This window comes from Agelaius phoeniceus, chromosome 4, assembly GCF_051311805.1.
Source record: "Agelaius phoeniceus isolate bAgePho1 chromosome 4, bAgePho1.hap1, whole genome shotgun sequence".
Lineage (NCBI taxonomy): Eukaryota > Metazoa > Chordata > Aves > Passeriformes > Icteridae > Agelaius > Agelaius phoeniceus.
Window position 1 is genome coordinate 34,521,883 of NC_135268.1, and position 17,041 is coordinate 34,538,923.

Below are 17,041 nucleotides of genomic sequence, written 5' to 3' on the forward strand. Positions count from 1 at the left end.
CCACAGGAGAACATATAATGAAACAGACTGCTTGAATTTGTTCATCATCATAGAAGATAGGAGTATTTTTGTTTTAGTCTGTGCCATTTGGGTTTTTCTCTTTTTTTCCAGCATTTTTTTGCCCATACTTTGCTTTCCTAAATAGCTTCTTGGGGGTTTTGGCTTTGTATAAATAATTTTTTAAAAAATAAAGAAAAGTACATGGGCTATGTGAACTGAAGATGTGAATCCTTACTTACATTATCCTCAAACAGAAAAAAATAGTTTTATTGTGTTCTTAATAAATGGAATTAGTGAACACCAAATATTATGAATTCATGCTTTTTCATATTACCTTTATTTCTATTTGCAGTCTTTAACAAATACACAACAAAGGAAAAAATATATTGTTTGGGCCCTTTTTTATTGATGGTTATCAATTGTATTTAAATTATAATGATAACACTGGGTGGGAGCATTTCCCTTATTTTTAAAGGAAAATCTTGATTTTTTTTTTTAATGGGGAAAGGCAAAAAACCCCACATCATCTGTCTCTGAGCTGATCAGGTAGAAAATGTGAAGCTAAGAATTAAAACTCCGTATTGGTTTGCTAGGGGAACTCTGAAACCAGAATATCTGAAACCAGATATTTTCAGAACAGTTGTTTGCTTGTAAAACACAACCAGTATACATATTCTCTTTTATTTTCTGTACATTTTCCCAAGCTTTCTGCATTTTATTTCAGTCAACTCATGGAAGTACCAGTAATACTAATGTCACATTGTTGCTCATATTTTACAGATTTTTCAGTATCTCTAACTTCCTTTATTACAAGGACACAGAGAGTAGATATCCTTTTGAAGGTTAACTAAAAACATTTGAAAAAATAATTATTTATGTACAGTTCATTTCCCAGACAAACTCAGCTCAGGCTTTTTGTGCTAATGTCAATGCTACAACTCCTATTTTCCAAGTAATCATTTCTCTGTTCACACTGGCAAAGCAATGCAACTCTGCACTTTACTACTGACTGCCACAAAGAAATTATATTGCACAAATAACACTAAGAAAAACTGCATTTGGCAGAAATCCAAGATTTTTTTAAAGTTTTCCTTCTAGATTAAGAGGGAAAACAAACCCTACATTTCATAAGCACAAATTCTGCATACCTTCTCTCTGTCTTAAATTTTACAGCTGCAATAAGAACAAATAATGAATCTAGTGTAAGTCCACTGGTAGAAGAATCAGCCTGACAGAAAATTACAAATCATGCCATAGCTTAAAGAAGTGAAGTGCACAGTCTAACATAAACACTAGTCCAGTATATGCAGTAGAAAGTGATAAAATCTTAAAAGAAACTATGTTATCAAGAATACAACACCAGACACCAATTCGTGACTATTAATGCAGACTAGTTTTGGTCAAAGGAAATTAATCTTCCTAAGCTTCTTTTACAGTCATTTGAGAAAGCTCAGGGCAGCAAAATCCTTTTATGGGATCATTCAGTGGATCTGTCAGTGCTCACTGTTTTAGCTGCCACCCACCTCTCTCTGCTGACCATGAAAACAAACTTCCTAGCTACAATTAGATATTCCAAGCATTTCATTGGTTCCCCTTTTCTTGACACTGGGGAGAACAGAAAGAAAAAAGCAAATAATGACTGAATTTTACAAAGGCTGTATCTCATTATCACAAAAGAGCTATACTAGCCTTACTCTACTGATGACTGAGTAAAGTGGTGAACATTTAGTGAGTAATTCAGAACATCTAAATAGATCTCCCATGCTGAGAAAGTCTTCATGCATATCTTCCTAAGCTTGTACTATATTACAAATGCTCAATGCAGAGGCCACCCTCTATCCTTGCTTCCTAAAATAAGACTTTGAAATGCATAAGCCCAGGCCAGGAGTTGAGTTGAGACGGATTTGGCTGTGTTCAGCAAATCTGAGAAAAAGATTATTTCTCTGACTAGAAATGAATACAATAACAGTGTACCTGTTTAAATAATTAATTAGACATGTATGATTTTCCCTTTATTCTCTGAGATACAGTAAGGACTGCAATTTCACTTCATGAGGAAATAGTAACAGCTAATAAATGGTAATATCCATTATTCTACACAAAACATGCAACTGCTTTGTGCTTTTCAAAAAATGTCAGTTGATTAAAAATTAGTTTTGCTACTTGGAAATCTAATAATGTTCCAACCTCTTAAGAACCTGAAGAGGGATTACACAGCAAAGTGACATAAAATGCCTCAGTGCTAGATTACACCAGTGAGAATAATGACTTCATTTGATATGTAGATGTGTAAAGAGAATTTGGAATTTTTTTCTTGTTTATGGCAGACACCAGACATAAGTGAAAGCTTTGCCAAAGTACTAGAGCTCTTGAGGCTAGCCATAAAACATCACTAACCTTTTACTTCCCCAAAAACTCCGTAATTTTATGTTATCTTGTGATGAATCGGCAATAAGGACTGCTAATTTATTTAGACATTCAAAATCTCCAACTGAGTAGATGCAGTATATTTTAAATGGAAAATTCAGCATGCTCTGATACAGCTGTCTTTTTTATTGCTTCATGTTACATAGAGATCTTCAGAATGACTCATATACCATTTGACTTTTACTCCTTTTTAACAAACCAAATTGTTATATAATCAGATTTAATCAGATAAATCTATTTGACATTCATTCCTCACACATTTTTCAAGTTAAACTCAGAACCAATGAAATGAATTTATAATACTTACTCAATTACCACAGTTTATTATCATTCCCCTAAACTGTTCCCTTTTTTAAAATCAGATTTAATTGTAGATATATTTATTATCACACTCCAAGCCAGTGCTGCAAAGAGAAACTAGCTTTGCACTATGCAGTTTACTTGGACCATATTCCAAAGTGTATCTAAGTGTTAGGAAGGCCCAGAGAAGCAGAAGTACTGATGTAATTTACTCTGTAAGGTGATTCAGTTAGGAATTAAGTGAATATCCCCTAAATTTTTCTGATTCTAAAAATATCACACTATATAATTATACTGTGCTAAGATTTAATCTGTTTTCAAATACTTATACTACAAACTATTTAGTTTTAAATTTATAAAGTTTATTGGAATTTTTGATCTTCCTACTACACAAAACACTGGATTTCAGTTTTAGTTGCATCAGTCCAAAGCCCTTTTCTTATACTGAAAATAATTCATATCTTTGGTTCCCAAATTAGACTACTCTTGAAACAAAAAACCCATTTCATTTCATAGAAACAAATTTCTCCAGAAGTTTCCTTACAAAACGCAAGAGAATCTACAAAAAAAAAAAAAAAGAAAACAAACAACCCTTAAATTTTTGTGCTACTCAAATTTTCATCCAATTATTATCTAGTCCATCCCATGTATTTATGAATTATCCAGGAGTGAGACAGACAAGTAGGTAGAGTGTCTACAAGGTTTATGCAACCCACAAAACCCCAGTGAGATAAATTGTGGGTTGTCACAAACTTCTTTATGTACACGTGATAAACCAATAAATAGACAACAAAAATATCTTTTCAAACAACTTTTAAATATCTTGCAGGCAAAAAAAACTAAACCAAAAAAGATAGAGATTTTTTGAGAATCCCCTAATATGTGGCAGCTGAAAAGGGTATATTGGGATAAGTGGCAGGGGAAAAAAAAGGCATCCTAGTACCTTAAAACGATTTAAAAATCAGAATGATTCGCTTTGGCCCATTCTTAGCACACTAGGGGGAAAAAAGCACATTATAATTCACATAATCTTTCTAAAGTTGATCTCTCATTTTAAATGCAGCATTAATGTATGATCTAAAGACAAGAGTAGAAAGAAAACAGGGCCAGTCATACACTACTTGGATTATTAACACAATCCCACTTGCGTCAGTTTGTTATCCAGCACGTCATACAAGAAATAGGCACAAAGATGCTTAGAAAGATTCTGGATGTAATTCCTACACTAAACTTTATTTTTCTCAGCTATACACCTGATTACATACAACAAAGTGAATGACATCCATTCCTTGCCATCTTTTTCTTTTTTCTTATAAAATCAAAATATTGGCAGTTTGAACACAAGCACAGCAGCTTCACTTAAGGGTTTAGCCAAGACTGACACACCCAATAATTCTGAAATATTCTTCTTAGAGCCTTTTAAATAAACAGAAAAGTCCAGTCACTTGAACTAAGCACTCAGGATGAAACAGGGGTACTGCAAAAAGATCATGAATTTACACTACTAAAATACTGAAAGCTGAGACAATTTACATTTAATACTAATCTTGGTTATCTAAGCTTTACACACACTGCCTTTGCTCAAACCACTAATACAACAAGCCATGTCCATCAGTCTAATTCTTTATCACAAGAAATCTTAACTGGCAAGATTGATTCCTTGCTATCAATGAAAGAAAACACTTCAAGGTCATTGGCAGCAACCTTTTAATGTGAGCACAGAAACTATTTATGCAGGGAAAATTCTTTGGGTTGTGCTTTGGAGTTAGGTTTTGGGTTTTTTTTGTCTTGTTTTCTGTCTATACCGAAATGAATTGTGGTATTTTTAGTCTCATTCTATCATCTGGTTCTGGTTCCTGGTCAGGTTAACTGGAAGACAGTGGAAGAACATCTTGGTATAAAACAAGAAAAATTAGGGTGTTCAAAAAGTTTTCAGTAAAAAAACTAAGATTTTTCAGCATATAGTGGCACTGGCAAACATATTTTCTGAAGCTGTACCAAGTAGTACTTCTGTTCTTTTACTGATATGAAGCCAACATGTTTTGATAAACCCACAGGTATCACAATGGTTGTTCATACACAAAGGCAATAGCATAATGCTGAACTAGCAAAATCTCATTACTTTCTATACATTTCTGTTTCTTATTTCTGTTACATCTGGTCTGTGTTCAAGTCATAAACTGATGTTGGAAATTCCCCATTTCAAAAGGGATTGTGAATAGTCATAATAAATATTTTCTGGATGGTATTAACAAATAAATATTGTTGATTTTTAGACACTTTGCTATTATTAAATGCTGATATTTGTTATACATAAAATATTTACTATATCCTGCTGCAGGTAAACCGTGTGTTATTTAAAAGCAAAGTACCTAATAGAGGTAAGGAGTTTCCCATGCATTACAATAGTTCTAAAAAAAAATTGAACACAAGTACTTTCAATTGCAGTTTAAAAATAAGACCACAAACTCCAGTTAAATGAAATGCTTATATAAAAATTTATATGCAAATGACAGTATCAGACTGAGTCATGACCACATTCCTGTGCTCTCTTTAAATTAACAGGTTCCCTCTTCTGTGAGACATCCATTACTCCAATTTTACCACTGCTCTGCTAATCAGAATAAGTACTTTTCTTCTGCTGCAACAATAGCTAACTCTTTGTTAACACCTCAAGTTTCTACAAGATGTACCAAAATAATTTTACTTCTTAGTGGACCATTATTTGTCTCCTGTAATGAATTTTTGCTTTTATAATAGTGTTTTCTGTAATGGGCCCAAATTTTTTTTAGAAGTGAAAAGTCCTTTACAAAATATGAAGCTATATACACTATATTTTCTTTTTTCACCCTTGTTCTTTGCTTTTATTTAAAAAAAATGAGACAGCACTACTCATTAGAAAGATTCTATGCTACTGTCACCATATAAAATTCTATCACTGTAATACCATAATATATTTTCCTTATATATAGTACAGTCTTTGGAAGACTGAAATGTACCAAAGTTCTTTTTCTCTAGATAACCCTTGGTTTCAATTATATTTTACTCCAATTATAACTCTATCATTAGCTGTTGCCAACTAATCATAGAAATCATGTCTGAAATAAAGTCTCTATTAATACAGAGGGGTGGGAGAAGAGGCAGCTTTTTCTTCTCTGCCTTCCTTTTGACATGTTAATTGTTCAATAATCACAGGTTAAACTTCAGTCTTTTTCATGAATGAATTTCTCGTCTGATGTTTTAACTATGTATATCATGTTAAAATGTGAAGGCAAAACAGGATTTCAGTCATCTTTCATTAACTATAGGTTACAATAGCAAGAACTTCACAGAGTTCATGGCATTTGCCAAATTGCTGCACAAGCTTAAGTATCTTGTAGACAAAAGTTGTATGGCATTGATATTTTACTGTGCCAGAGTATGGCAATTCCATTTTATTTCTCATTAATACAAACAGGTCGGTAAAGACAGATTTTTGCCTAGAAGAAGCACATATTCTAGAAAGGAAGACATAACCTCCTCCCACTTAAGTAACAGAACTATTTGAAATAAAATGCTTAAAAAATGGACACTCAAATCTACTTTTAAACCAGACAAGATAATATACTTCAGATGAGAGCTATAAGACTGCGTGATTTTATTAAGGTAGTCTGAAATTTATTTTCTATGTAAAAAAATGTCTTTTTTCTCTTCAGTAATTCAATTAAGTATCTATATGCAAATGCTTATCATTTGAAAACATTACTATATTTCTTTTAGAAAGTTCTAGAAGAAAAATGTTTATCAGCCAAAACCAAAACATTCTTAGCAGGTGCTTTTGAGTAACTGTCATAAAATCCAGTCCCTTCTACCTATCTTTACCCATAAAAGTATAATAAAGAATGCAGATTCAGTGATCCTCTGTAAAGTCACCTGAATTCTCCTTACTCAAGGACAATTTTTTTATACCAAACCAAATTAGATATTTTTTGGAAGCGCTGTTTCAACTTCCCTGCTTCTGGTTGCGGTTTTAAGCCAGGTATACATGAAAGGAGAATCAGATATCATTAATAGATCTGTTTCCTAAATCATACTAAATTAGGAAAACCTTTAGTTTGCTTTATCTCTCCTTTTGAACAGATCAATGAAAACACTCCGCCATGGATACAAAGGCTCTTGTACATACCCAAACAGAAAAAGTTCTGAATGAATCCTTTTGAAATGGAAGCTCTAGATTATAAAGATAGTAATGTGAGAACAGTACAAAAATGAAAAAGAAAGGAAGGAAGAATACACTAAAGGTGATAAAATTAACAGGTGAAAGAGAAATCAGTCTGAGCTAAAGTAGATCTAATTAAATGTAGATATGAATGGATACATGGTGTCAGGTATATGAGTAGATAGATCACTAACCATTTTGATTCAGAGAAATCTTAAATATCATCATTTGAAAATCATGGCAGATATATCCTCTTCTGTTGTTATCCAGTCAGAGTTCACAAACTGATCAGACTTGGTCTAGATAAACAATTTGCTTCATGTTCACTTTTGCAAGTAGCAGTACCAAATATACTTCAGGTGGGTAGAAATTTTCTTCCTAAGTAAATGCCCTTGTACACTTCTGCAGTATTTAAAAAAAATTATTATTTTTGAAAATATATAAATGACAGTTAATCCAGGTTCCCAATAGGTAATTATTCCCTACCCATTGTAATTTTTCCTCCTGGGCTGCTTGTGATGGTGGGCCAGACAGGGTTTCTCTTTTTTTTGGTATTTAAGCAATTGTGCCTCTCTGTTCAATGAAACAGACTTCCGGATATGAAAGCATTTTTATTGCTGGTGATATGGCCCTCCTATTTAATGTACTATGGCAATGATTGGAAAGTCAGGACTGTGAGCCAAAAGAGTCCATTATTAACAAAGCATCTTTCTCATGCTCTTAAAAAGGAGTGACCTTTACTGCTAGCTGTAGCATAGTCGAGTTGCTCTTTCAAGACTTCTTTTCTAAAATAATAACCTGAAAAGCTCAGTATTCTTTCTGTGTACTATAAAACCCTTCGCATAATTCTTCTGAAAGCTGTGAAAAGCATTAAGTCTACTAGGATAGCAAAACTACTGCAAAATGACCTGGAAAAGTTGGAGAAATAAATATGTAACTAGTAATAAAATTATTCAGAAATGATGCTGGTTTTCACCCAGTTGATAGATGTATATAGCAGAAGAAGTGAGAAGAGTATGTCTAAAATCATACAAAAAAATTGAACTGCCATTTTTTGATGAACTAATCAGAAATTAAAAGCACAAAATGAATTTGCTAGTAACACCAATACTGAATGCAGACATGATGGGCATCTTTATATAGATACATAGAAAAGAACAGAGAAAACAATGAATTTGAATTGAAAGAAAAGCTTAAGGAAGAAAGATATTATGGGATTGAAGAAGAGATGCTTAAGAAATTTTAGAAGTCATCTTGTAACACAAAATATAAAACAGTTTTTCACTAATTTTGAAATACAGGGAAAATGGGTAAGAGTGAAAAAAAAGAGTATTATAAAAGTTCTGATGCCTGAAAAAAAAAGGAGTAGGAGTTACCTTTAAATTCAAGCCCCAAATGTACTTGAGAGACACCTGGATGTGCAGCTATCCTGCACCATCTGGATTAGCTTTGGGATGTTCCTAACTGAGCATGCTGATCTAAGGTGCAGGATAGAACTCCCACCCATTTACCCAAATTCCATCTTTCATTATTCATTATCAGGAAAGACACAGCAGAAATAAAGTTCTGAAAAAATATCTGGAATTGATCAGTAATAGATGTGATGATTATTCAGTGGAGAAAAAATACAGCTTTAGGACTTCCAATATTTTTTACATCTTCTATCATTATCACACAGCACCAATGGGCATTGGGAGATATTACATGGCAGGTACATGCTCTCAAGTAATTGAGCCAAGTATCCTCTCCTAGAGCTGAACTTGCAAGACCAACTAGTGTCAAAAATGGCTTTACAAAATCAGTTGGCATTAGATATGTTATTATTAAAGGAACAAGGAGTATGTGGAATGTTAAATCTTACTGAAACTTGAGTGTTGCCTTACCATTCTCAATGCATCATCCTCAATTGAAGAAGCCCAAGCCAAAATTAAAGAAATCACTGGTCAAATATAAGAGCTTTCCCAATCACTCCAGACCCAAAGGTAGCTTACTGGCTGATGTCCATATTCTAATCCTTGTTACTCATGGGGTGGGGGCAATGGCTATAATGAAAACTGGGTCGATGATTGCAACTGGAGTTACATTTGTAATTGCTGGGATAGCTATTGCACACTGTATAATTGCTTGTGTCATTCTCCTGCTGTTTCTCTATTTTCTCTGACTTTTCTACAACCACAACACCCCCATGGGAAACTGTGAAATGAAAAAAGGTCCCAGGAAGACACTGTTGGAGCCACAGGGAGATGTAAGAGACTTAAAAAGAGACTTAAAGACCACAACTGCCACAAACATTGTCAAGGCTACAGCAGCGTGAGCTTGAGATAAGCACAGAAGATGGGAATTTGCAACAGGAAGGTGCTTATTCCAGGCATAGAGGAGCTCTAGTTTAGTTAACACACCCTGGTTAAAAGTGTCTGGATAAAAATTCCCACTATGGGAATTCTATTCCCACTATTTTCCACTGTGGGAGGAAAAACAGCTGCTTATACACATGCCACCCTCAGTTATGGGAACATCTGTGCACACCCATGGATACCCACAGACTGGCCTGTATAAAAGGGAAGTGGCACCTCCAGAAGACTCTGGGACCCCACTACCAAGAAAATCAGGGTGAGGAAGGACCAATGGGGCGCCTCTAGATCCACAGTGTGGTGATTATTTTCTTGATCTCTTTCTCCTTCACTCCCTACCCCCACCCCTTTCCTATTTCTTTCTATCTCTGTACCTCACATTTAATGTTAAATAAAATCCATAGTACTGATTTTGGCATATGTTCTCATTTGTAGCTTAATTTAGGCAGAGGCATCTCTCAACAATTACCTCATAACAAGTGGAGTAGAAAAGAACAAAACAAAACTGGTATTCAACTCATGAAATACAAAATGTAATAATGCATCCTACTTAAAAGAAAAACTGTGTAACAGATAAAGGGCAATTCAATATAGATAAAAATAGAAACATGCTGACTTTGATGAGTCACTGTTAATCAAATCCAACCACCTCATCACAAAAATCAGTAGAAAACATCTGAGAGATGTAGTGTGTTTAAGAGGTGTCAAAAACATAATGTACAAGAAAAACCTGAAACTAGGCTTTTAAAATGAACCTTAAATACAATGAAGTTATACATATATAACTTCATATATATATTGTGGTTGTAACACACAATACTTAGTTTATTGTTGGAATATGAGTCACTGTCTTCCAAAAAGGATGAGGTTAGGAGTATCACCTCTGAAGGGAAGTAGGTTCTGGGGCTCCCTTCATGTCATAGGACCACTACACTTTCCCCACTTTCCCACACAAGCAATAAGATGGCCCGTGGCAACACTGCAGGGAGGAGGAAAACCTCCTCAGGAATAAAACAAGAGCATGCAGACCTTGCTGCAGCAAATCAGAAAGTCACTGCATTGACTGCAAGCAGGCATTTCATCTTTTAGGATATTTGAGAATAAACAAATGTACGTGAACTTTGAACATCTTTTTGTCAGGGTTTAGGAATGGTATTTCCTAATGTAATGTTCCTACTGAAACTTGCCAAACCACGTGGAGTTCAATCACACCCCATTCCCCATGTGGCAGGCTGGAGAGGACAACTAGAGGAACAAGAGGGAAGGATCAACGGCTGAGAACAATCTCCTGGAAATAGCAATGAAATAAGACAACAAACAGTAACAGCAACAATACTAATGACAGATTATACAAGAGGAAAAGAAGTGAACAATTCATACGGGATTGCTCACCTGCCTCCACAGAAAACCCCAGAACACCTGACTGCTCCCTCTGCCATGCTACTCCATGTGGAAGGGAGCCCTTCCCCCATTCCCAAAAAATGATGTGAGGTGGTACAATACTGTCTGGGTCCTAGACATACTCCCTCCTGGCTACTGCAAAAATTTAACCTGTCTAGCCAGAACTAGGACACTATTCAGTTTAGACTATTAATTTTTCCTCTCTTTAAATTTAAGTCCTCTAGTTTATGTCCTAACTTAAAAAAAAAATAAATTTACTTTTAAGTGTTGTTTTATGTGATTTGAGGAAAAGACTGAAGAATATATTCCTGACATTTATGGTTCACCTGTGGCTCTGTCAAAAGTACACACATGCATACACACGTGCATACACACACACACATTTTTCTCAGTCATTCATATGTCTAACACTGTATTAGAGGCATAACTGTGCTGTATTAAGAACAATTCAACAGTGTATAAAGAGAAGCTTGTATGTAGGTCCATACTATCCCAAGGGAGAAAACAATGTGGAAAGGAATAATTCATGAGGTTATCCTGAGATTTTTCTTAAGAATAATAAAAGGGGGAACAGAATGAAAAGCTGGAAGAAAAAGAAGAGGTCAGATGTCTGGAGTCCTTTCTAGGAAAGGTGCTTAATGTTTTGGAGAATCTGGAAACCTTTCTGTCATCAGTTTCTGTTTAGAACTCTACAGAATGGAAGCCATTTTGTTCTTTAGAGAATGTTAGTTTTTATTGGTATTGTCCATTACAGTCTTTTGGATTTTCTTCGTGGGTGAAGGGCAAAGATGTCAAGAAGAAAATGCCAACTGCCACTAAAAAAGGGTCAACTTTTATGCATAAATTAATTTTAACAAGATAAACAAATCAGAAGTTTTGAGGAAAAGGTAACGTATACATAACTTCAAAAACCTCAAAATTGAAATATTAGATGCTTTTCATGAAGGCTGCCTAGAGAGAGATATTATGAGCTTTTACCAAAAGGAAAAAGTTGAACTACACTATTTTGAAAAGTTACTGTTTAACTCGGCATGTGGACAAACTATCCCAGTAGATCTTCAATAAATGTAAGAAAAAGGGCCAAGATCTTATAAGAAAAGTAAGATTGCTCACATGTATAAGAAAGAACCTGAAGGCAAAGCTCGAATAAAGTACCAGAAAAACAATAAAGTAAATTAAGTTACAAAAACTTTAAACAAGTGAATGCATTAAGACTAAAAAAGTAATATGTATTGCATTTGGGAAATACATCTGCTATTTTTCATACATGGGAATGATTATCTCTAATGAAGAGTAGGTTAGATAAAAACAAGAGGAAAGTGGAAAGGCAAATATTAAATTTAAGATGCAAGATAACAGCAAGGAAAAAAAATCCTTTCTATATGTGTACTGAAATATCATCAAAATGCCCTGTGATATCAGTTCTGTAGTGAGTCACAGCACAATTATATTACAATTTAAGTAAAATTTGCAGAGGCATATAATTTTTCATAATTTCACTCAGATGGGTGCTAATTATCCCTGCCTCCCATCAGTTTCAGTAAGAGAAGGATTAGTAGCAAGATGCAGTACTTCTACAAAAAGTAGTTATAAGTACCATAAGAAGAGATGAGGAGAACTAAGGACTTTTAAAATTATCAACTGGATATTATCAGTAATGTCATTAACATACAGTTCATAGAACATTTTTAAATATACTATTTAAATACAAATTTCTATTGTCATCCTTTGAAAGTCAAACGGTATTTCTTAATATTTCTTTAAAATGTCTTAGAATATACAAGACATTAGACATTACCAAGACTCATTTTTAGCCACTCCACAGTTGACAGCTTTAGAGATATATCTTGTACACTTTCAGTAGAGGAGTGGAATATTTTAAATATATATATAAATGGAACTATCAATTTCAGTTTAGATCCGGATTCCTTTCCTCCTTGTTGCATTTTTCCATTTGACAAAATACTAGGACATTATATTGTTCTGAGTTTGTCCCTCCTCAAAGCAAATAGCTTAATTAATATTGAGAACTGGATAGTGCAAAACCTTAATTTCCAAGTATGAGCACTTTCTATGATTTACAAAATCACATTGTCACTACTGCTTAGCCTGGTTTCCTATATATGTGGTGACTTCCAGTTATGTTGATCTTTGATCCATTTTACTGAAAAAAACCCAAAACCCTAACTCTCTGTCTTTCCAGGTCAGTGTTTGTCTTGTCATTTTCAGAAAATGTACTGCTCTTTACACAACATTATTAGTCTTGAGATGCTCAGATGTGGTTCTTGTATAACTGAGTAAATTAAGAATTCCCAGAGTTGGGCAAACATCATTATAGTTTATAATATAACTACAGTAAAACTTAAAGTACACTGCTTCTGGGGGCATCTTATATTATACAAGGAGTAAAGAATCTAGAAATAAAGAGAGACAGATCAAATCTATGAAAACAGTGAAAAGTACAATAAATTTTGAAGAAAACAATGTCTAGGGACAAATCTAACTCAATGTCTTTCTCTCCATTCTTTCGTTGTTTCTTCTTTTAATCCAGGCACCATTAACTCTTTCTTCCTCCCTATTTTACTTTATCTGGAAAGAGAGATTAATATCCCACATATACATATATTTGAGCTCTATTAATTTTAGTGCTTCACTCAGAGGATATTGAAGCTGACCTTCTCTTTCTGTATTTGAATCGCAACTAAACCGTTAAGGGACTAAACTATAACTTAATTTTTGCTTATGAACAGTGAAGTTCCTTCAGATCCACCTCTCGAATTTGTCCAGGTCTCCCTGGGGGGCATCCCAGCTTTCAGATATGTCAAATGCACCACTCAGTTTCATGTCACCTGTAAACTTGCTGAGGGACACCTCGATCCCACTGCCTGTGTCATTGATAGAGATGTTGAAGAGCACTAGGCCAAAGACAGACTCTGAGGGACACCTCTTGTCACTGGCCTCCACTTAGATAAAATGACAAAGATGTTGACCACAACCTTTGGCTCGCTCGCTCCATCCATCCATCCGTCCGTCCATCCGTCCGTCCATCCAGATGTTACGTGGAACTGTATTGAAGGCTTCGTAGAAGTCTAGATAGGTGACATCTGTTGGCCCTGCCTTGTCAACCATTGCCACCACTGGATCATAGAAAGTCACCAGACTGGTCAAGCAATTGGGCAAGTCCTTCAAGATAAACCTGCTACAATGTAGATGGTTTTTGAATATCTGCTTCACAAAGCTGTACCTTCTACTCTTCCTTCCAGTTTTAGACTTACCTCTGCTGTTTCTTGCTCTTTTTTGTTCTCTAATCTCTCTCTCCCTGTTTTTTATGCCCTTTTTTGAATGCTCTTTCAGAGGTGCCATGTGTGTGCCCTGCTGATGGTCCCTTGGGAATGGCTGCATACAGCATGTGACATCCCCGGTCCTTTTCCCTAAGAGGCCACACCTGTGGCCCCTGCTGCCAATTCCTGGGCACCTGCACCCAGCACAAGAACTTTCTCTGCTTGTTTTGGTGTTTTTTGTTTTGTTTTTTTTTTATTCTTGTTTGGCTTTTTTCGTACTCAAAAATGTACACATCCAGCTTAGAAATCACTTGCTCTTTTCACGTCTGCAAAAACGCCAACTGAACCTTTCAGTCTTAAGCTGCACTGTTAGCTTCATCGTTTCCATTCATCATTTCCCTTTTATTTCTGTGTGTACAGATGCATCTTCCTTTTTCTGGCAAGAGCTCATGCCAGCTATTACACATAGAATTGATTAGTAAGAACTCCAAATAATGGTTTTGGACATCAGGAATATTTACAGAAAGGAAACAAATATTGCAGACAGATCTTGTGAACATGAGCAAGACACTTTTCAATGTAAGTCATGTGATTAATATCAAACTAACAAAAGCAATTATATTTAACAGAGAAATTTTCAGATTATCTTGGGTTTATCCTAAGCCTCTCAGGGGCTTAAAACCGTCACTCAAGCAAGATGAGCTTTTGAGCTTTGAAATTGTCCATTATTTTACAAAGCACCACACTGAGGAAGCTCAGTTTACCATCAGAACTAACAAAACCAGACATAAAAGAGAGATGATGTGTGGGAACAATTTTCACCTTAAAAATAAAACATTCATAAAAAAAAGAAATAAAAATAGACAAACTAGATATTTCATTGCAGCAATATTCCACACACATAACAGTTCAGGTGATTTCAGACTCACTTGGGCTAGACAGACAGCACAACTCCCAAAGTAACAATTTGTCCACATTTTGAACTTTGCTAAAACAAAATGGCCAAAACAAAGAAAGCATACTCAGAAGCATACAAAAAACAGATGAAAGCTTATTTTTAGTCTTGCAAGAAGATGCAATTCTAATACTAGTTTTCTATTTTCCTCTCAGGCAGAACATTTATTCTGTAGTTTCAGACTAACTAGCTATTCCTCATTAGTCAATGTTTTAAAAAAATCTTTAAAAATTTAGACATATATGATAGGAGTCCAGACCTTGAAACTTTCTCTGTTCATCTAGTACTAAGTAGTTCCCATTTTAACTTCTATGTCCCAGAACTCATTTGGAGACTTGCATAAAAAAGGAGTGATACACATCAAACTGATGAAACACTGCATACTCTTCCCTGTTGTGTAATTTTAGGTCATGGCAATGTTAGGTGGCAAACACTTGCCTTCCTGAAACAAAAATATTTACAAATTATATTAATATTCTTTTTTTCATTCTTTGAAAGGCACCATATAGGCTGCTGAATATTTGGAGGAATGTGCAAAACAACTAATTTTATTATGAAATACTTATTCGGGGAAAAATAGATTTCTATTGAACTGATATAAAAGAAAACTATTATTATGATCTGTTTGTACACGAAAATGTTTATGTCACAGATTTCTCTTTTCTTCTAAATATGTGAAGACTGTACGATCCTGAATGCAAAATGCTGATTGTATTTTGGGCTGCAATTTAGCCCTCATGTTCTTTTATTGCTATATTTATTTTTTAAATTATTGCTCTGTGAAACATATTTTCTCTATATTTAACAGGGGTTCAAATACACAGCAAATAAAATCAGGCAGAGTTTGTTGCATATCATTTCCATTTCTTTTCTTTGAAATATCAGGAGCATGTAGCTTGTTATGCATCACTTCTCTATTATTTATGAGAGGCTTTGATAAAAAGCTGTTAAAAAGAACTTTCTGTTACTTACACTGATATCTTCCAAATCTAAGCTGTTCAGAATGACATTGTTCCTCTTCCAGATGATGGGAGGTCTCAGGGTTCCCTGGATGGCACAACTAAGGACAGCACTCTGTCCCACTGTTGCTGCAGTGGTGCTTACTTTTTGATCTTCAGGCAGATTCAGCTGAACTACATCTGCAAAAAATGTATTGTTTGTAAGATCAATGGGCAGGCAGTTTCATGACCTTAATTAGTAAGAACTTTTTTTTGTATACTGGTAATTTAAGAACTTTAACTGAAACAAAAGTAAAAAGAGCTTCCAAAAACCCCAGTAAGTTCAGCGTATTTCATATAAAGGTCAGCGTGACATTTCAATTAAACTGACTGACAAGTATCAGCCTGTAAGGAGCAGCATTTAACATGAAAGTGAATTCCAGAGGTAGGACTGTAATACACATGACGGCATATCCAAAGTCAGACACTGGAAGTTATCTGACAGGTAAGACAGGCACAGTGGACTAGTCAGAACATTTATTCTGTATTTTCAGACTAACTAGTTAGTCCTCATTAGTCAATGTTTTAAAAAATCTTAAAAAAATTTGGACATATATGATAGGAGTCCAGACCTTGAAACTTTCTCTGTTCATCTACTACTAAGTAATTCCAATTTTAACAGAAGGCCATTTCACTTCTATGTCCCAGAACTCATTTGGAGACTTGCATAAAAAAGGAGTGATACACATCAAATTGATGGAACACTGCATACTCTTCCCTCTTGTGTAATTGCCTTAAGTTACAGGCTGATCAGCTGAGAGTTAGCTTTTCACCTGTGGTGAACCTGACTAAACATAACCTACTAAAATTTTATATTTGAAAGGATTTTGTCCTATTAGACAAAAGAACTACATAGGAACTGAAGATCATCCAAATAAATTTTTTTCCATTCAGCTGATAAATCACGAAAAATCTCTGGTTTTTATCTTTCATTCTTCAAGTAAACTACAAAAGGCATAATGGGTCTGTTCTCTTTTAATGATGAAAACACTTTCATATAAGAGACATTAATTCATCATAGGAAAGAAGGAACTTGTAAGGAAGCTAAGATCTTCTATAGGTTCATTTCAGCCTCATAAAATCAATACTTGGTAGATAACACTTCCCCCCGCCCTCCTTCCAACCCCCCT

At 34.8% G+C, this 17,041-nt stretch overlaps 1 protein-coding gene across 4 annotated transcripts in view; it reads right to left on the reverse strand.

The window, feature by feature from the left end:
- The window catches only part of FSTL5 (follistatin like 5), a 270,900-nt gene that overhangs the window by 69,169 nt on the left and 184,690 nt on the right, over positions 1–17,041 (reverse strand). For all 4 annotated transcript variants that reach the window (XM_077177257.1, XM_054632789.2, XM_054632788.2 and 1 more), the window contains exon 7: positions 15,886–16,052. In XM_077177257.1, the coding sequence (XP_077033372.1) occupies positions 15,886–16,052 (167 nt within the window). The remainder of the gene's footprint in view (positions 1–15,885; positions 16,053–17,041) is intronic.